Genomic DNA, 21,774 nt, shown 5'->3' on the forward strand with positions numbered 1-21,774 from the left:
AAAAAAAAAAAAAAAGAAAAGAAAAAGCTCCTCTAGCTGGAGATGGGAGGGGCTGCTGAGAGTCCACAAATATGGTTCTGAGTCAGACGCTATGGTTACAAAGAAAGAGAACACCCTTGTGCATCACTTACAGACATTGTACAAATACAAGACTCTATCTTCAGCTGAAACTTTGCTTTAACTAATACTCTACTACAAAGCTGCCTGAGTTTATTGTGACCAAAGGCTCTTATGTTGAAAATATTTATCTAGAAGCATGTAGCAGGGTGTCAGGGTAGGAAATACAACAGCTTTGTCCCACAGTCAGAAGACGGAAGAGTGCATGGGACAAGAGCGGGTGCAGGCACAAGCTGGCTTTGAAGGGTGTGTTTGGCATCTCCACAATCACATTGCCCTGCCTTTAAACCTTCGGTGGTATGGACATTTGGGTACATAAATATATGACCCTGGAATCCTACGTTGTTTTGCTAGTTAAGATCAATGTGGTACTATTTTAAAAAATGACTTCCTTAGTGGGTTAATTCATAGTTGGCTTTGACCTGTGCCGAATCTAGCAAGTATTGAGCCAAGATGACAGTCACAGCTGGGCGGAGCCAGTGGTGTCCTGAAATGCTGGTTGCCTCCTGCCCCCTCTCGTCTCTTTCATGGCAGCTAGCTTAGGCTTTGACCCCTGTTTATTTACTTCCAACAGTTCATGGATCCTCCCTGTCCTTGGTTTCCAGCACGTCCTCCATCTACTCCACGGTGAGTCTGCATCAATGCTGAGTGGCCGTGCTTGTCACTCACATATTGTTATCAAGTGTGTCAAGCGGAATTAGAAGCATCCTGTCTGCAGAGAGTGCTCCCATTATGAAAGGATCAGCTCCTGTGAGAAAAAGATTTGAAATTCACAAACAACTCTTATCATACCCCCCTTGAGACTGGGGACAGGACTCCGTGGGCGAAGGGCTTGCTGCACAAGCAGGAAGACCCAAGTTCTGATCCCCAGTCCCCACGTAAAAGATGAGTACACACATATGTAGCCCCACCTTACATCCACATCTTCATATGAAAGCCAATGGCTCCTCATCCCCCAACTAGAACATATAGCATTCTTCCTAATTTATTACAGTACTATGGTCTTTGGACTTTCTGATGGGTGGATTTAATTGTCCCATTTTACAGAATTATACCAGAAAAGAAGGCAATCAAAATCCTCAATTTCAGGGTCTGGGTAGATGGCTCAGGAGTTAAGAGCACTTGCTGCTCTTCCAGGGATCCTAACTTTGGTTCCCAGTGCCCATGTCAGCTGGCTCTCAACCTCCTGTGACTCCAGCTCCAGAGGATCCCATGCCACTGGATTCGAATAGTGCCTGCACTGATGTAGACCTGTACATACAGACACGCATACCTACACATGGTTTAAAAATGATAAAAATACATCTAAGGGGCCAGAGAAATGGCTCAGCAGTTAAGAACATTGGCTGCTCTTCCAGAGGACCTGGGTTTAGTTCCCACATGGTTACTCACAATCACCTGTAGGTAGTGTCCTCTTCTGGCCTCCGTGGTCACACATACGTACCTTCAGGCAAATGCTCACATGTATAAAATAAAAATAAATCTTTGAAAAAAAAAATCTAGATTTTCCCGAGTTTGCTGGGCTGCACTGTTCTTTCTCCCCTGCTGTTCTAATGTCCTTTATTTTATGTTTTATTTACAGCCAGAAGAAAAATGCCAGTCAGAGGTAAGGAACAGTTTATGGTCAGACTCATTTTCATTATTAGTGTTGGTCCCATGATGCTCAGTCTGGAAATGGACTAACCCTGTGCCTGTTCCTGTAGATTCGAAAGCTACGGCGAGAGCTGGATGCCTCCCAGGAAAAGGTGTCTGCGCTGACTACCCAGCTAACTGCAAACGTGAGTGCAGATTCCAGAGAATACACGCACGCATGCATACACACACACACACACGCGCACACACACACACACACACACACACACACCAGGAGCCAGGGACAGGACAGCGTGGGTACAGTAGACAGGACTGAGTAGGAGCCACAGACCAAACAGGGTGCTGCAAGCCAGGGATGGGATAGGAGCCAAAGACAGCACTAAGTGGAAGCCCATGACAGTGCTGGACAGGGAGGGAACCAGGGATGTGGCAGGGTAGGAGGTAAGGACGGGATAAAACGGTGCAAAGCAAGAACACGACAGAGTAGAAGCTGGAGGTGGGTCAGGAAATAGCCATCTCCTTTCTGAGCCTTGCCGTGAGGCCCCTGGTCTCTGGACATTCAAGAAGCAACTCTGTGGGCTCACAAGGACATATATCTTAGCCCTGCAGGCATTGGTGTTGGCTCAGGTGCTAGCAATATGCTTGGCACAAGCTGGGTAACTTTGGAGTCTGCCTTTGCTTATCTGTACGGTGGAATCATCGTCTCCCTGTGTCATGTTGCGAGGTGACCAAGGCTCGCAATTCTTTAGGAATTCATTTGCTTCCCTTCCTCTTTCTGAAGATTGCAGTCTTAAGGGAGGTGAGAACACAGGGGAATTCGGGGGAAGAAAGACATGTATGGCTTCACAGTAAACAGCCCGCGCTCTGTAATTACATCACGCACAGTGCTTAGCACTGCCAGCCTTGGTCTGGCTGGCCACGTTTTTCCCTAGTGCCAGCAACACCGGGCTGTGAGTGTCAACAGCAAGGCAGGCAGAATTGCTGCCGCCTCTGGAGTGGAGGGGAGGCAAAATGAGCAGTTTCCCTGGTCACTCTTTGCCATGTGGGGAGGAAAACACAGGAGCACCAAGCGACATCTTGGTAGCGGGTAGGACGGAGTCCGGAAGGATTTCCCAGAGGAAGTCACACCAGATGGATGTTCTGTAGGAGAAGAGCTCCCCGTCGTAACCAAATCGAGCCATCAGTGCAGGGGCCAAGGTGAAGTGTGGGTGACTTCTCCAGTTAGCACCTGTGGCCAGGGAAGAGTCATAGAGAGGAAAGGCTAGGGACTCCCTGAGTGTCTGAGCTCTTAGGGGGGCTTTGGGACCTTTAGAAGAACCCTGCCAATGTGGAGGTTGAAGTTGCTATTTGGACCAAATGGAGGAGGGTGAGGGAGAGGCAAGAGTCTTTCAGCCCTATCTGGGAGACCCACAGAGGGGGCCCCACTGAGGGGCTGCTGTGAGCCATAGAACATGAGACTCAGAAGGCAAAACCTGAGGTTTGGGGAGGTACTGAGTGGCTCCAAGGCCAGACTTCCTGCCCAGGAGTTCACAGTGCGGCCACAGAGCAGGGTACCAGAGCCTGTGGTGGTGTTGGCAGACGAACGCAGGGCGCTCGCTCACTATGAGACCCCTGCTACCTACTAACAATGGAAGCCACTTCAAAGCCTGTGCTCCTTTGACCAGGAGAGTGAGTCAGAGCCCCAGAGTAGTCATTTACCTGGAGTTTTTGCCCTGCTAATTCCTGCTTGAGCCTGACTGACTCCAGGAAGTGTGGCTCTTTGGAGATCTGCACGCGAAGCGTGAAGCGCCCTTAATTACAAGCCCTGGAAGCGTAAACGCCTTCATCTGTCTCCCAAACTCTTGTATGTCGCTGGAAACCTCTTGACTGTTTTCCCAAAACCTCAACACTCCAGGCCACTATGTGCTTTGTAGTCATTTTCTTCATCCAGCCCACCATCGGTGTAACTATCAAGAGGTCACTGGAGGACTGGAGGGTTGGCTCAGCAGTTAACAGCCCCCCAGAGGACCCAAGTTAGGGTCCCTGTATCCCTATCCAATGTGTGTGTGCGCGCACACACACACAAGCCCACACACATGCACACTTAACACATTCAAGAAATCATGAGAAACAGTCTCAGACCTGAATTCTCAGGCTTATATCCTGAATAGGCCCTCTAATTGGAAAACTGAATGTATACACTTGAGTCCAGCACTGAATGCAGCCTCAGGGAAGTGGACGGTCATCCCCCCCCCCCCCCCCCCCCAGGAAATGCCTCATGATTTGTGACAGTCATTAGTTGCTGCCCTTGACTCAACAGCAAGTGGAAGTCGTTTCTCAGTGACCTTGGGTTGATTCCCTCCATCACCCTGATCTGCCACCAGGAGCCCTGTGTGGGTCAGCCTTTGGTGTTCTACTCTCCACGCTAGAAGGGTGTTCTACTCCCTGCCCCTGACGTTATCCCACCTCACAAATGCCACTGAGTCCAGCTTTGTTTGAAAGTAAATACCTACTCTTACCATACACCACCCTCCACCTCAGCTGCTTGCGTTTTATTATCTGCCATCTTTCTTGGAGACCAAGCTGTGTTTGTTTTCCTAGGGCAGGCTACTCAGAGCTGCCCTAGCCGCTGTTTTTCTAGCTCTCCGTTTGTTTTCTCTGGGAATGTGAGAATGTTGGATGTGCTGTGCAGCCCTGCTAGGCCCGGCCACCTCCACCCCCTTTACCCCCTCCACCCCGTGTTTTTGTAGCTGTACCGAGGACATGAAAACAACCCTTTGGCTTGCCAGCAGACCTGCATCTCTGAGCCTTCACAGCCTAGGTGGTTGTTCCTTGAGCCTGCAAACACACTTTCACAGTGTGAGTAAGTCGCCCTGCTTGAGGGTTCACAAAACTCAAGTGTGATCACACTGGGGTCCCGGGGTGACAGTCAGACGAGGACTGAAGATGAATGCCAGTCATCCAGCCTCACACCTTCTCTTCTGGGTGGGAACAGCATACTGTGTCCTGACCCGTCTCTTCCACGCACTGGGTCATCTTGAGTTGATTGGCTTTAGTCTTTATGGTGACCATGTCTATAGTCCCAACCCAAGGGAAGCTGTGGCAGAGGGATTATCACTAGTTCCTGAGCAGTATAGACTATGTAGTGACTGCCATGCCAGCTTCAGGAAGAATGTGAGACCCTAACGATAGATAGATAGACAGAGAGATGATAGATAGATAGATAGATAGATAGATAGATAGATGATAGATAGATAAATAGATAGATAGATAGATAGATAGATAGATAGATAGATAGATAGATAGATAAAAATGACTTTTCCCTGAGGTCAAGGTATACTAATGTACAGAGGTATTTTATCCATTTCAGATAAATAGAGAATGTAATAAAAAGGAAGCCATCCATATAATTTCGATGTGATGGTGGCTTTGCTCCATGACAATAAGTGGTCCGAGCCTCAGCTTCTCTGAGCCCTAACCAGCTTATCTTGATGAAGTCTGAGTCACTGCAGTTCCCTCCAGGTTGACCTCACAGCCCTGCCCTCCTGTTGTCCCACACTTTGCCTTCCCTGGGGACACCGATCACCTTTTCCTCTGGGTTTTTACAGTGTGATTAAAACTCATCTCCAGTCTCCCAGCTGGTCCTCCCCAGCTCTGCGAGAGCAGTGAACCCAGATCACTGTGGGAACAGCAAGTGCTCTTAACGGCTGAGCCATCTTTCCAGTCCCTTAAATTTGGCTTTACTGGCATTTTCCAGATTTCCCATTCAAACAGCAGTTGAATATATCAACAAAGACACATCATGTGTTCATTATTCTCCAAGTACAAACAAGCTTAGTGTTGGCACACTTACTTACCTCTTGACCTTGACCCTAGAATTGCCAAGAAACACATTTCTCAATTCTAAGATATACATTGGTTTTTGTTGTTATTTGTGTGTTTGTCTATTGTCTTTATATGGTCCTGGCTGGCCTTGAACTCAACAGAGATCTGCCTTCCAAGTGCTAGGATTAAAAACAAGTACTACCACACTTAGCTATTGTTTTGTTTTTAAAAGAGATTTATTTTATGTTTTATTTACGTGTGTGTGTGTGTGTGTGTGTGTGTGTGTGTGTTTGCGTTTGCTCCAGTGTATTCAGGCACCCACTGAGGCTAGAAAAGAGCATTGGAAACACTGGAGCTGGAGTTACAGGTGGTTGTGAGCCACTCAACATAGGTGCTGAGAATAGCCCTCTGCTCCTATAAAGATTTTTCCCTGAGGTGAAGGTATACAAATGTACAGAGGATCTGAGTTCAGTTCCCAGAACCAACAGTGGCTCCAGGAGCACCCGACATCCTCTTCTGGCTTCCTCAGAGACCTGCATGCCTATAATACATTCAGATACATGCTGACAAAACACCCGTACACATAAAATAAAAATAAAAATAAAACTCTTTACAAAGAAACAGATGTCAGACAAAAAGGTGGCTCACGGGGTGCAGGCGGGCGGGCGGGCCTGCTTTGTCTGTGGACTCCCATTGATCTAAAACCCCACAGGGTGGAAGGAGCATTCTTTAGAGCTGAGCTACCCACCCAACCCAGCACACATAATTTTTATATCATTACATTGTAGCATCTGAAGATTGAAATGCATAGTCTAATTATAACTGGCCGCTTTTGAAACATTTTTCTACGCCTTCTGTAAGATGTTGCATCTGGTGTCATGTTTCTAACAAGAGTGTATCAAAGTATGCAGGAGCCTAGGAAAAAGTGTCTCCCTGGGGCGTGGGGGATGCTGGAAAAGGGTTTTTTCACGGAGGGAGCAGATGGGCCTCTCGGTGGCTTTTTATTAATGAGGATCATAACAAGGAAAATAAGCCAGCCACTTTGTCCGTTCATTTCTATAACTCTGCTTCCCATAACGCTGTATTATGGGCTCGGTGATTGGTGAACAGCAGTGTGCTGCGGAGTCAGCTGTAATGGCAGTCACAAACCCCATGTTTTTCAAAGGACAGCCTCAAAGTGTCAAGTAACAGTGGACTTGTGGGAGTGAGAGAGCAAACCCGGACTGGTGGTATCACCAGTCACAAACACATTTAAAACTAGGCAAGGAGTGGGTAGGGAAATGGTGCCATGCAAGGAGGAAGAACACTTGAGGAAGAAATATTTGAGTAAAGGCAAGGCTAGACTAACCGATCCCAGAGAGGTGAAAGGCGGCCAAACTCGTCCAGGCCACATGAAGAGGCTCTGGTAGGTTTCTATCTTGGAAACCCACTTCCGACCTTGCAAGATGATGTCACTGAGGCCTCTTCTTCCCCTCCAGGCTCACCTTGTGGCAGCCTTCGAGCAGAGCCTGGGAAACATGACCATCAGGCTACAGAGTTTAACTATGACTGCGGAGCAGAAGGTAAGGCTGGGGTCCCATTTGCTGTCTCTTTCATTTCAGACAAAGATACAGGTTTTAACGTATGTCTTGGACTGGTTTGGGACATGCAAAACTAGGGATTGAATGTCAAGAGTAGGTTCGTTGGGTATAGCCTAGCTCAACCAAGAGTTGGTCCTGGCATCTCCTATGGATCTAGTGGTCTCGGCCCCTCTCTTTATGTGCCCCCTGATGTCCTTACAACTGTGTTTCGATCCCTGTGTGAGGCAGATCCGTGACACTCCTTTGTCACTGCCCTCCAAGTTGTTCTTTATGGAGCTGGTTTGGGATGTACCTGCTATATCTTTCTCACCTTCAGGATTCAGAACTGAACGAGTTAAGAAAAACCATCGAACTGCTGAAGAAACAGAATGCGGCTGCCCAGGCTGCCATTAATGGAGTGATTAACACGCCAGAGCTCAACTGCAAAGGTAATGTGAGCCATGCCTTGGACAGGCCTCTCATGCAGTCTCTGGTGCAGTGCAAGATGCAGCCTCCCTGCTAGGGGATGAGAGACTGTGACTCAAATTGTACCCCTAAGGGGCGGGTCCCAGAAGGCAGACCCCATTCACCTGCTTGCTTCTGGCCACTGCAGAGATGACTAGTGTAGCTTAACCTCTTCTCCATCAGTCTTAAAGACAGAAGAAATAGGTTTCTTATGGAGGAACATCATAGTGTTTTATGGCTTCTCTCATGCTTCCAAGATTATTTAATATGTATATGGGAGGGAAAGTAGAATGGGTTCATCTCTTAGTTGCCCTTAGTAAGCTGTCTTAACCAATTATTGGGCTTTGTGTGCCTTTAGTTGGTGGGCATGTATGTGAGTTCGCTCCAGCAATACCCATTTGAACAGCACCTATGCTTGGCACAGAATGGGTACCTTGCACTTAGAAAAGGCTTCCCTGTGTTTTCAACACCAGGCCAAGAAATCTACCCCTTAACACTTGCTCATCTTTCCACAGCCCTATTCTGAGGACCTGACTGGCCCCTAGCTCTCCATGCTAATGCTAGCCAAGTGCTTTAGAAGTGGTGGTGGCTTTCCAAGGTCAAAGGATGGTTAGGAACAGAAGTGGGTGCGGACCCTTAGGCCTTCTGGCTCTACTTACAGGAGTAGAGACACTTGTAGCCGTAGGAGGAAAGCTAGCTGTAACCATGATTTCAGCCATCTCGTTATTTCTGGGCATTGCTGTTCTTTAGATACTGGGTCTCAGAAACAGCAGTGATGGAGCTGAGGTGGGAAGGGTTAGAAAGAGTTGGCCATCCAGAGCGGGAGAGGAAAGAGAGCTGGAGGTGGGGAGAAGAGAAGACAAGATGGCGTGGAGAGCCTGAGGAAGAGAGAGGGCGTAGACATTATCAGTCAAGGCTCTTAGTACCAAGAGTGGGGCCCCCAGAGGCGATGGGGCTCAGTACAAATGCCTTAGAGTCGGGGGAGGCCATTCTTCGGGGTTCATGGGCGACATGCCTCACCTCTGCTCTCCAGGAAATGGCCGTGCCCAGGCTACAGATCTACGCATCCGTAGGCAGCACTCCTCCGACAGTGTCTCCAGTATCAATAGTGCCACCAGCCACTCGAGTGTGGGCAGCAACATAGAGAGCGACTCAAAGAAAAAGAAGAGGAAAAACTGGGTGAGTGTGTACCCTTAGACTCTCCTGGGGGCTGCATCACAGTCTCTCTCGGAACAAATGTCCCCAGATAAAGCCCAGGCTGCCTCCTAACCTCAGAACCACAGACCCTTGAAGAGTAGATCATGTTGTGCTCAGCAAAACAGTGGCATTGATAAGTCCCACCTGTGGTTTTCCTCTTTATGAGGACCATGTGATGTGTCCATCTCTCATTTCATGTAGATGTCATTTCTTTCTCATCGTACAGTGGCCACAGGCTCTACAGCTTAGTGGGCCTTTTACCCTTATTACTATTTTTGTCCTTGATCCCCAGGATGAAGCTCAGAGACAAGTGCCCCCCTGCTGAGTTCTGTCCTCCCCCTTCCCGCAGCCTTTAGCAAAATTGCTCCTAGTTTCCTCTTAGTTCCAAGGTAGTTCCTTGAGCACATATCAGTACTTACCCCATCCTTAACCATAATCTTTACTTGCTGATAGATAAATATACTTTTTTTAAGTGCAAGGTCTCACTCACTCACTCTGTAGGCCTAGCTGGCATCATAATCATTATGTAGACCAGGCTAGCCCCAACTTGCACCAGTCCTGCCTCCGCCTTCCAATTGCTTGGAAGGTGCTTACCACTGCTAGGCAGTCATTGTTTGTTCATGGAATTGCCTTGTATAATATCAAGCCAACATTCTCACCGAGAATTTCATAACCATGTGCTTTAAGTACATTTCCTACTGTTAGTGCTATGGGGCCAGGGCCCCCCAAGTTTAGGCTTGTACTCCAGAATGCGGAGTCTAATATAGTTGCTATCCATAACCCTAAACTGCTTCTTGATTTTTCTGCCTGGAGTGAGGAAGGCTGCTTTCTCTAAGAGAGTCCCTAGCACTTCTGCCCAGTTTTATGACGACTGTCACAAGGCGGTTAGGGAGGTATGTTGCTTACCAGGAACACGCTGGGTAGATCTGAAGTGACCAGGCACCCAGAACCCCTTTTTAGCTCCGACACTGTCATGTTTCATGTGGCGTCATGTCCTTTATGCCATCCATACACATCTCCTCATCTGTGTCATCTTGGATGGGTGGCGAGGTCTGGATAGGGAAAGAGGAGTTGGGGTTTCATGATGCTGGTTCTTGGTAACCCACCTTGGAGGTGATCTCCCAAGCCATCTTCGTGTTAGCCTCTTCTTATTCTGGTTGTTTTTTTTTTTTTTTCCCCTTTATTAGGCTGCTAAAATTTCTTTTTTAGCAACCTGTTTTCTGTAACCAGAGGAGATTAGCTTACGTTGCCATCCGTAATATGCAGTTGATAATATAGTCTGGTCAGATTCTCAAAATGATAAGAAAATTATCTCTCAAAAGTGCGGAGCCAATGAGATGGCTCAGCAGGTAAAGACACTTGCTATGCAAGCCACACAGCCTGAGTCTGACCCCCAGAACCCACAGAAAGACAGAAAGAACCTACTCTATAAAGTTGTCCTCTGCCATCTATGCATGCATGGCGGTATACTCGTACTCCCTGTAATAATAATAATAATATATTTATATTATATTATTATTATTATATATTTATATTATATTATTATTATATATTTATATTATTATATATTTATATTATATTATTATTATATATTTATATTATTATTATTATTATTATTATTATTATTATTATTATTATGAAAGAAAAAGAAAATTCATCGCTGTTTTCTTCTAGCCAAGAATCGACCCTTACTTATGTTGCTTTTAGACAATTCTCACTTATTTATGAAGCCAGGAAGGACAGATAATGGACATTCTCAGCTTACCCCAAAGCTTAATTCTGAATTCTTTGTAACCTCCTCTTTTCCCTGACACTTTACTAGAGGGTTTAACTCTCTGGCTTGTGCGGCAAAGCCTGGTTCTATGACTTCCGTCTGCAAACAGGAACATCAGTAGAGGGCAGTGGGCTGGGCTTGCCCACAGGCTCAATCAGTACCTTGTTGGATACGAGACATGTCCCCTGGGAGAGGCTTCCGACTCCCAAGCAAGGGAATTCCTAGACTGTATTCTCCGAAGGAAAAAAGGCCCCAGGAAAAGGGAATGATCCCGAAAATACTTTTTTGGGGGGTGAAGTATGGTTATTTTTATTTGAAGCCTAGAAAAGTCCATGTTGCATGGCCCTTGGAGAATTTTGTTTATTTCTCACGTTCTCATCAGAATCCCCACGTCTGCCTCAGGGGCTGGGGAATGGCCTTACCCTTTTCTGTTTTCTTTTTCCACGTGGTTAATGAGTTCCACTGACAGCCATGGGATTCCCGAGTACGAAGCGAGATGGCCGGCTTCTCTGCTTGTTAGATTATCTTTCTCATGACAGCAGAGTAGGGACCCCTAAGTGGATGGAGCAGAGAGCTTCATAGACCCAAGGGCTCAATGCAGACGCCAGTCCCCCCATTGCTACAGAAATAAGATGTGCATTCTTGATGCCGCTCAGAATAAGAGATGGTTGGGAAGAGGCAGGGAAGTGACCAGGCACTCGGGAAAGAAGAGAAGCCATTGCAAGTGGAGAGAGGCTGGAAGAGTCCCAGTTGTAGGAACCCTCCCAGCTCCGCCCCCCTTGCCCACCCTTCCTTTCATGATGGAAGAAGATGCCCCTGACCCAGCCCATGTTGCTCGAGCGTCCCACTCCTACCATAAGCCTCTGTGTGGTGTGTACTATGAGCCGTGTCACATCTGAAAAGTCCTAAGCTTTCCCTGTCACTGGCTTTCTCTGTTAAAAATTGTTTTGTTTTTTTTTCCCTTCCCCATTTTTTTTTTTTTTTTTGCTTGCATTTTCTCTGGCAGGTCAATGAGGTAAGCGAGACCAAGTTTACTATCAGATACCAAGCTAACCCATCCATTGGTATGACTAACCTCATCCTCATCTGTCCCCACATCCGAGCATCCTGCTTTATTGCTGTGTAACCTCATTGTCCCACATGCACCTGCTGAGCCAGGCTCTGTCTTGCTGTTGGCATCTATTCTGGAACAAAGAGTAGGCATGGAATGCCCCACCCCTACCCCCACAGGCCCATCTTGAGCTGTCAATGCCAAATAACTTCCCTCCCCTGAATGCACTGATCCCACAGAGCTGTTGGGTGCCTTTGCCGTTGATGGGGGAAATGTGGTCCGGTTAATTGCTCTTTTGCCAGCATGCCTCTTCCCCAGGCCTCACCTCTACCAGGCTGACCACCTTGTGTATTCAGTTACGCAGCTCCTTCAAGCAAGCCTTTGGAAAGAAGAAGTCCCCCAAGTCAGCATCCTCTCACTCAGACATCGAGGAGATGACGGATTCCTCATTGCCTTCCTCACCAAAATTGCCACACAATGGATCTACGGGCTCTACCCCACTGCTGAGGAATGCCCACTCAAACTCTCTGTAAGTCTGGCTAATAGGCAATACCTTTGACTCCTAAGAGCCCACTCCTGTACCTGGGAGTCCTGTCGTGTAGCATGGCCCCTGCCCCCCCCCCAAGGCTTTGCTTTCATCGGGGTGCCGTTGTTTATAATCAGCAGCTGCCCATCAGCAGGCTGTGTTGAGTTCTCTCTGTACATCTTGTCACTTTATCCCACACTGAGGGTTGAACAAGATAAACAACTGCAATAGAGATTGTACATTTCTTCTTTGGTTAAAATCTGGTGTTGGTTGTTTTGGGTCCTATACAGTGGTTCATCCCAAGAGTCACCCCTTGGGGAGTTCAGGATAGGTGTCACTCAGGGCCTCTTTCTTTGGAGGCACAGCTGGTTTGTTGAGACACGTAGGCACTGTTAGTTACTTAGAGAAGAACCATCCTCCCTGGCACTGTCCTCCATGGTGATTCTCACTTTGACTTGAGTTTTCACTCCACTTGAGTGTAGGGAGGCAGCCCTGTGCCTTACTGAAGAACACAATGCTCTAGAGCCTGGAACAAAATAGCTTAGGGTGGCTAGGTATTGACTATTGGATACATACTCAGTATCTTGAATATCAGCTCAGAACCCAACACAGTTGGCTTTCTGTAGCACTGAGAAAGCCTGTGCCATGAGCATTTACAGTAGACCTAGGGTCCCTGGGGAAGAACCAGATAAAAGCAGCCTGCAGAGAGAGTTGATATCAGCAAGATGGGACAATGTGTAAAAGAGGACCCATAGTCATGGCCAGGACAGCCACCAAGAGACCCGAGAAAGGATGATATTTGTCATAGAGAAACCTTGGTTTCTCTCTTAGAGGTCTGTGTATTTCCTTCACACATCTATCTATCTATCTATCTATCTATCTATCTATCTATCTATCTATCTATCTATCTATCTATCTTATATATACGAGTACACTGTAGCTGTCTTCAGACACACCAGAAGAGGGCATCAGATCCCATTACGGATGGTTGTGAACCACCATGTGGTTGCTGGGAATTGAACTCAGGACCTGTGGAAGAGCAGTCAGTGCTCTTAACCACTGAGCCATCTCTCCAGCCCCTCCACACGACTCTGGAGGGAGACTCTCAAGATGAACTTGAGAGTATGAGCCCCTCTCACATGGAATTCCCAAGATGTAAAGGCAGCAGAGGTCTCCACCATCCATCCCAGAGCATCTAGATTCAGCAGTCACCTGAGAAGAGATGAAAGGAGCCCATTGTCTGCTCTTAATTCCTGGACTTGAACTTGGTATGCAGTGGGTTGTAAGAACAGGCCATCGAGTCCGACATTCCTTAGGGACTAAAGCCTCATATGCCTTATGCCCATCACAGGGGTCCCATGCTTTGTGGCATATATACATCCCCACATGGAATGATATGGTTTATTCCTCTCCCAAGTCCACCCTACCACCCCCACACACCAGGAACCATTCCTGGTTCTGTTATAACAGTGTCCCAGATTTTTATAATTCCTTGTTGGCTTGATCCCATCTACCGTGGGATGATCAGACAGTAATCAGAGAAGCCTAGAAAATCCAGGCAGTTTGTCCCAAGGATTAATTCTAAGAATGCATGTGGGATGCAACCATTTTTCATGGGGTGGTCTGGGGAGGCCCCTCTTCACTGGGGCATTGCAGTAGAGAACTTTGTAACAGAAGGAACCACTGGTTAGTTCTGGTCAGAAACACAAGCCGCTGTGACAAACCTGATTTTGAAGCTCAGGAGCTTTGGTTAGCTTTTTCCTCCTGATGGGAACATCCGCATCACCAGGTAGCCTGCCCTGACTGAGAACTTCTGCTCCGTGATGCTGCATCCAGCTTGGTCAGGAGACAGGCATGTATGCAAGGTCTCGTGGGTCAGGCCTGCAGGATGCACCTGTCTACTCCTACTGAACTCCACTGTCTGGAACCCAAGACCCATACTACCCTATTAGGGAACAAGCAAAAAAGAGAATGGGCTTTGGTGATCACAGATCAAACACATTGAGCAAGGCTGTCTTCCCAAGACATCAACAGTATAAGAAGCTTGATGTGGAAATGGGCTGATAAGTCTGCAGGGGAGGACGGGGCAGGTAGCCTGTTTGCTGTAGGATGGTCAAGGGACAGCATGGTGGATGAGGCGGCAAGATAGGTGAGGCTGTAGCATAAAGAGTTCTGCAATGAGTATGGTCGCATCTAATTGCTGGGGCCATGGCAAGATGCAGAGGAGTTTTAGGCAGAAAGGTGAGACAGACTGAATGGGAGTTCTGGAGAAGGCAGTGCAGGCCATCAGGAGCAGAGCTAGGGGTGGGGGGATGACAGACAGCAGCATTTTCTGTGCTCTGTCCTGCGACCCCTTCAGTCACACTCCTCTCCTCAAACCTTGGCTGCTGCCACGCCCCTGGCCAGTGTGCTCTCCTTCTGGATTTTATTGCTCGGGTTTAAGGTGACCTTATTCCTAAGACCCAGCCTGTCTTCCATGCATAAAGTAACACCCGCCACCCACCCCTCTTGGCTGCTCTGTTCTTTACCATTGTGCATATCCATCTGACAGAATAATTTTCCTCAGGTTTTAGTTCTTGTCCCTCATCCTACCCTGGCCCTGTGGTGGTAGAATCTCTGTTGATTTAGAGACACTTGAGCATTGCTAATGGCAGAATGAAGGGTTGGGGGCAGAGGTAGTAGGTAAGGTAGGGTGGGGTAGTGTAGTTGTTACTTTTCTTATTGGTGTGACCCAGATACCTAAGAAAAAGCAACTTAAGGAAGGAAAAGTTTCTTTTGGTTTGTAGTTTTTTTGTTTGTGTTTTTAAATTATTATTTATTTATTTTACTTGAATGTAAACACACTGTTGCTGTCTTCAGACACAACAGAAGAGGATATCGGATCCCATTACAGATGGTTGTGAGCTGCCATGTGGTTGCTGGGAATTGAACTCAGGACCTGTGGAAGAGCAGTCAGTGCTCTTAACCACTGAGCCATCTCTCTAGCCCCCTGGTTTGTAGCTTTAAAAAGTTTTAAAAGCTACAAGCATCACAGTGGGGGAATACATGAAAGTGGGAGCACAGGGTGGCTGGTCACATTGCATACACAGTCCCGAAGCAGAGTGGTGGACAGGAAGTAGGGGAATGAGCTACAAGGCCTCAAGGCCCACGCCCAGTGATTCACATCCTCCAGTGAGGCTCTAAATCCTAACTGGTTCCCAGGTTTCCCAAACAGCCACCCTAGGTGGGAACAAAGTGTTCAAACACAAGAGGGTGGGGTGGGGAGGAGAGTACCTCACATTCAAACCACAACTGGTGTCCATCTGGACCTCTGCTTGAGTCAGGTGACATGTGTGATCCGTGTGTGATCCGTTCCCAAGGAGGTGTCAGCCACCCTGGAGCTCCTACGGATACGCATCTGAGAAAAGTGGGGACTCTGAGTTGGGGGAACCGAAGAGGGAGAACAGAGGACCAGGACTAGCTGGGATGTGCTGATGTTCAAAGTTCAGGAAGAAAAAAAAGCACTGTGGCGTGGGAGGAAGCCCAGGAGCAGAGGGAAGAACTGCGTGAGAGAGGGAATACAAACCCCGGCCACAGGCCGCTGGGTGGCCCATCAGAGAGGCAGGGAAGCTGCGGCATCCAAGGAGTGAGGAGCAAGACAGCGCCTTCCAAACCACTGTCCCCACAGGGATGGGGCAGGGCCGGCTCCCAGCTCCCCTGCCCTTCTCTTACATTCCACAGCCTCTGTGGACATTGGAGAGATTTGTTTTGGGTCTCGTTTTTTCCAAAGGGTGGGCTGAGGGCAAGCGCTCACTTCCAACCTTGAAAGGTTTGTAAAAATGTGCAAATGTAGGTTGGAGAGGGAGTTCAAAAGATGAAGCCCAACGCAGAGGGATTAGGCTCGGAGAAACCCCCTCCTCTGTGGGTGAGGCAGTGGCAGCTGTGGTGAGGCCACGTTTCCCACACTCCGGGCATTTAAAATTGGGTATGCCTCCAGCCCACTTCTGGAAAGACAGAGAGGGAGACGATAGAATAATGTGCTAGGGGCTGAAAGAAAATACATCAGGTTACTTTAGTTCATGGTCTCGGGGATAGAGAGGCCCACGTTGGTTGCCTACTGGGTATAGTCCAGGAGCCTAGAGTTAAACGTCCCCCTCCCTCCAGATTTCATCCCAATTGCCATGCTTAAATAGTGTGACCTTGGGCACGATGGGGGCTCTGTGTCCCATTCTCCCCCACTTTAAAATTGGAATCATGGCAGTGCATAAGGTAATGGAAGAATATGCTTCAGATATCTTCAGAAAACACTGCTGCATACCTACTGTGTGGGAGTGGGCGTGACTAAGCACTCGGAATGACTCGAAAACAGTATAGTCCTAAAGGAACTGGGGCTGAAGGTGCGGTGTTCTTCTCTTTGCATCTTAGATGTTTTCTGTGGCTGTGACTGCACAGACTAGATCCTGTGTGTTATAGACTAGACATTCATCAAGCTTACGGTTTGGGTGTGTACGCCAGCCCCACTCAGCACCCTCTCCGTTGGCCCTCTTGCTAGATCTTGGCGTGGTTGGGGGTGCCGGCGAGTTTGACATCACTGGCTGGAGCAAGAGCAAACCAGTTCACGCAGGTCCATCTTTCTTCTCCTATACAGTGACCCATTCAGTCATTAGGCCACACTCTTGTGACTTCATCTAATGTTAATCACTTCCTCAACAGTCCCATCTCTAGGCATCATTAAACCAAAGCCTCGGGATGGCATCTCAGAGCAAATCTGGGAGTAGACAAATATCTTACCCCCTTAGTGGAGTCCCTGACAAAAGTTTGCAAGGCAACCCCCAAGTTGTATGGTTAGGAAAAAATGCTCTGAGAGAGCTTTCTAGAGAAGAAGGGCAGGCCTTGTTGCAGCACCTGGAGTGGAGTTCCCAGTAGAACAAAGGAACAGACCCAAAGCTTGCAGCAAGGTGTGGAGCAGACCTCACATTCTCCAAGAGACCTGGACTAGAGCACATCCGTTAAACTAAAGTGTCTTTGCAATCCAACTCTAAAAACTACAGGCCGGGCTGAGCACCAAGAGCTGATCTTGAGTTCTGCAGGCTCAGATTCAGATTCAGAAGAGGGTAATCACATTCTGGAGAGTTCTTGCATTTTATTTGTTTGACTTTAAGAAGATACTGAAGTTAAGATGCTTCTTCAGTAGTTAGTATTTTTTTTTTTTAAAAAGATTAAATTATTTTTAGGTGCATTGATGTTTTGCCTGCATGTATATGCATGCAAGGGTGTCAGGTCCTCTGGAACTGGAGTTACAGACAGTTGTAAGCTGCCCAGTGGGTGCTGGGAATTGAACCCAGGTCCCCTGTAGGCAAAGCCAGTTCTCTCAACTGCTAAGCCATCTCTCTAGCCCCACTAAGAACTTCCTTTAAGGACAGAGGGCCTTACTCTGGGTCCAAACAAGCTATGAACTGTGACCCTCCTGCCTCAGCCACCTAGGTTTCTAGGCAAGGTCCTCCCACCCAGCTTGCTAATTGGTAACTTTGAAAAAGTAGGAAGTGGTTTTGTCCTTTAGAAAGAGTTCCCATTCAGGCCTGGTAAACAGCCCTGGGAAGACAAGCCCACTGAGTGTTAGACTTCCCTTCCAGCCTCCGCATCTCTTTGAATGGTTGTTTAAATGTCTGCTGGCAGCTGAGGTTGGGCCCTCGGCCTGTTTCGTGTGTAGCTTTTGTTTGACTTCTAAGCCAGCATCCAGTTTTGGGAAGGGGCTGACATGGTTTCCAAACCAAGCATTCAGTGTCAGGGGGGCGGGGGGGGGGGGTGGCAGTCATCAGCTCCAGCTCTCAAACTTGGGAGCTTTGGTTTTCTGAGATTTTTCTTTCTCTCCCATCTTCGGTCCAAATCATGGCTGATCACCCAACATCCTTTAGAAATCACAGAACTAATCTTAGCAGAACTGTCCCTTCCAAGGGCGACAACTAACCGTGGCTTCTAAGATCTTCCACCTCATATTGACCTGCAGGGGTTCTGTAAAACCCCAGTGGCTGAGCAAGGAGCCCCGCCTTGCTCTTTCCTGAGTAGAGTAGCCACACTCCGCTCTGACGAGAGACAGCTGGCCACACTGTGTGAAGAGCTCTGAGAGGAAGCTTCGGCTTCAGTGTCACCTCATTGTCTTGGATCTTTCTCTTCAAGTCTGCTGCCGACTTACTATAAGAAAGAGTGTAGCAAACAGACAGGGCCTGAAGGACTGACAGATGATCTTTCTAGACACTTCAAAGAGTGAGTTTTCAGAATAAAATAAAAATCAGATTAATACTGTCTACTCATATTTAAATCAGTCACACACACACACACACACATTTGGCAGGGGGTGGAGGGCGAGCACCCTTTGCTCTTGACTCTTAGAGCCTGCCCTGGGACATGCTTAAACCCCAAAGGTAGACTGCTCTGGTCTACCCATTCCTACCTACCCTCTGCTAGTGCAACGCTGGGGAAAGATTCAGCAGAGGTCTCCTGGTGACCAACTGCTCTACAGGTAGAGTAACAAAATCTGCCTTTTGGATGCTTTGGTTTCGGTCCTCATGATAAGGAAGCAGTAGGGGCTGGAGGAGGAGGAGGAGCCGGTTGTTGATGATGATGATGATGATGATGATGAACACTGACTGAGTGATGGCTGACCTCAGAGAGATGACTTTGTGAACCACTCTCTGAGAGGGCCAAGTGAAGGAACGCAGCTGCCTTTGCCAGTAACACCCTCTTCGCCTAGCATTTCCGAGTGTATGGACAGCGAAGCTGAGACAGTCATGCAGCTACGAAATGAGCTGAGAGACAAGGAGATGAAGCTGACAGACATCCGCCTGGAAGCGCTCAGCTCTGCTCACCAGTTGGACCAGCTCCGAGAGGCCATGAACAGGATGCAGGTGAGTGGATGCTGAACTCAGAGCCCCAGGAAGCTGCAGAGTGGCATCCTGCGGTGAGGGCAGTGTGCCGGTTGGTCGGTGTGCTGGTCGTTGCTGCTCCCCATGCCACCTCTCTCTCACATTACCTTGTGTGGCTCCACTTTGTCTCTTCCTTCAGAGGTGGTCCCCTATACTGGCCTTTAAGCCTTCTGCCTGCCTTTTTTTGCCTTTTACCTCTTCTGTCTTTCCCTAGCCCCACTTCTCATGCTGCTCATGGAGAGCTGTGGCGACTGGCTTTGTGTCCCTGCAGTCTGTCTCATGCTGTTCCTTCCTCTCTGGGTAACCGCTGTCAATCCAAACTGGACTCCTCCTCCAAGGCTTAGCCTGGCCCTCATCCCAAACCTTTCTGTGTCCTGCCGCCGGAAGAGTCAGTGGCTTCCTTTAAAGATGGCGACAGACTGGTTCTTACAAGCCCCACCTTCCGCTGTGGACCGAAGGCATTCCAGTCTTTCATACCATGGTTTTTGCATGCATTCGGTTCTTTACGGACAGCTATAGAAGGGAGGACTCCTATGGAGTGTGTCCCTGGCATACCTGTCTCTCAGAGAGGCTCCTGGAAAGGACAGCCCCATAATCAGTGTGTTCCAGAAACACACCGTGTGCTTCTCAGAGTCACAAAGCAAGAAACTCCTTAAGGCATTGAGCTGAGGAATCTGTCACACCCCAAGTTCTCAAATCTCTTTGGTTCTGAGACTCATACTGAGACAGACCACTGGGGCAGCAGACCCCGAGAAAAGCAAATTCTGAATAACCCCTAAAGACCAATTCTCCGTGAACCGGGGACCAGCCCTGTCAGAGTCTTGAATGACAAGAAAGGTGGGGCATGTTGCTGAGTCCCCCAAGGGTGTGCCTAAGTTTGGCTGACCTAGGTACCTCGTGCCTGCCGGGAACTTCCAGATTCTTCCTCCAGCAAAGGCTGGGTCCATTCATTACATCCATCTAGTGAGTCAGTTTCTCCCTTATTCTTGGCAGAGTGAAATTGAGAAGCTGAAAGCCGAGAATGACCGACTGAAGTCTGAGTCTCAGGGCAGTGGCTGTAGCCGGGCCCCCTCCCAGGTGTCCATCTCCGCCTCCCCGAGGCAGTCTTTAGGGCTCTCCCAGCACAGCCTGAACCTCACAGAGTCTACTAGTCTAGGTAAGTGGCTAACAGGCTGGGGACCTGTCAAGTCTACCAGCCTGGGTAAGTGGCTCGTGGGACCAGGAGCAGGCTGTGCATACCAGCCTAAGTGGCTCACAGGCTGGGGACAAGCTGAGTCTATATGTCTGGGTGAGTGGATTGTGAGTCTCTGGGCAGGCCTAGTCTACCAGCCTGGGTGAGTCGACTCATGGGATGAGGGCAGAGGGAGGCCTGCAGCTGGCGGCACTCCATTCTCCAGGATGAACAGGTCCACAAATCTGATGGTGAGGTAGCAGGTGTGTGCGCACTTTGGGTGTGTGTGTGTCTGGGTGTGCATCTGCTACCAACATGAGCCCGGCCATTAGAGTGTTCCATGCTTTGCTCCAGCACTCCCAAATTCTTCAGACCATGAACTTGGGTTTCTCCTTGCCCACCATGCTAAGTTCTGCTCAATCCATGTTAGAATGTTGATCTGCAGGCCCAATGCCCACGTACCTCTCGATAGCAGGTCCTACAGAAGTCATATCTGGGCCTCCAGCCTTCTGGCTGTTGGGGTGTAGACTCCAAGCTGGCACATCATCCCAGAATGCACCTTGAGTTTTCTTTGTGAGCATTTCAAAGCTGATGCTTTTATTTGTTTATTTATTTATTTATTACCCATGATGCTACCGTTGCTGTTGTTTGGTTGCGTCTCCCTTGCACTTCCACCTGGCAAGATGCATTGTTAGCCTGCTGGCCCCCCTGGTCTTTCCCACCATTGGTTTTTGTGATTTCGTTCTTCATCCTACCCTCTCCCATCCCTACCTCCCCCCACCTCCCCTGCACCCTGACACCTGCTTTGTCCTGCTGCCGTGACCACAGGCGGCAGAGGTGTCGGGAAGCAGCGTTGCTGTCCCCACGTGCCTAAGGCTGTTGATGTTTTCCATTCGCAGACATGTTGCTGGATGACACTGGTGAATGCTCGGCTCGGAAGGAAGGAGGCAGGCATGTTAAGATAGTTGTCAGCTTTCAGGAGGCAATGAAGTGGAAGGAGGTTAGTCGGATCCTTCTCCCTGCTCTCCTGTCCTTTCCCCAGGTAGCAATGGCCTAGCTTAGCAACTTAACTGGAAACCTAAGGCAATGGGAAATGCTAACACCTTTCTCAACACCATAGGCCAGCTTACTCACGGAGGGATGCCTTGCGAGACCCAGGGGATGCTAGAATGCCAGAGTATACTGGACCCAATACGTGCTGTGATGTGATGTGCTACATGACTATGGGTGTTAGAGCTTAATGTATAAATTAGATACTGTAAGAGATGAACAAGAGGGTCTTGGGGATGTAACACAGTATCCAAGTATTTACTAGCATGTTAAAAGGCCCTGGGTTCACCAAACCCAGATACTAATGCACATGCCAGTAAGATTCTACTGAAGGGACCCTGATATAGCGACCTCTTGTGAGGTTATTCCAGTGCCTGGCAAACGCAGAAGTGGATGCTCACAGTCAGCTATTGGATGGAACACAAGGCCCCCAATGGAGGAGCTAGAGAAAGTACCCAAGGAGCTGAAGGGGGATGCAACCCTGTAGGTGGAACAACAATATGAACTAACCAGTACCCCCCAGAGTTCGTGTCTCTAGCTGCATATGTAGCAGAAGATGGCCTAA

General features: G+C 48.4%; 1 protein-coding gene across 12 annotated transcripts in view; it reads left to right on the top strand.

The window, feature by feature from the left end:
- Nav2 (neuron navigator 2) overlaps positions 1-21,774 on the top strand; it is a 643,327-nt gene that overhangs the window by 602,755 nt on the left and 18,798 nt on the right. For 9 of the 12 annotated variants that reach the window (XM_029533095.1, XM_029533102.1, XM_029533068.1 and 6 more), the window contains 11 exons: positions 692-744; positions 1,700-1,723; positions 1,821-1,895; positions 6,993-7,076; positions 7,411-7,522; positions 8,572-8,717; positions 11,516-11,524; positions 11,917-12,089; positions 18,817-18,970; positions 19,982-20,144; positions 21,059-21,159. In XM_029533095.1, coding sequence (XP_029388955.1) covers positions 692-744; positions 1,700-1,723; positions 1,821-1,895; positions 6,993-7,076; positions 7,411-7,522; positions 8,572-8,717; positions 11,516-11,524; positions 11,917-12,089; positions 18,817-18,970; positions 19,982-20,144; positions 21,059-21,159 — 1,094 coding nt within the window. Of the gene's footprint in view, positions 1-682; positions 745-1,699; positions 1,724-1,820; positions 1,896-6,992; positions 7,077-7,410; positions 7,523-8,571; positions 8,718-11,515; positions 11,525-11,916; positions 12,090-18,816; positions 18,971-19,981; positions 20,145-21,058; positions 21,160-21,774 lie in introns of all 12 variants that reach the window. The other 3 variants (XM_029533078.1, XM_021221057.2, XM_021221030.2) reach the window with 2 other exon arrangements.

This window comes from Mus pahari, chromosome 1 (genome assembly GCF_900095145.1).
Source record: "Mus pahari chromosome 1, PAHARI_EIJ_v1.1, whole genome shotgun sequence".
Classification (NCBI taxonomy): domain Eukaryota; kingdom Metazoa; phylum Chordata; class Mammalia; order Rodentia; family Muridae; genus Mus; species Mus pahari.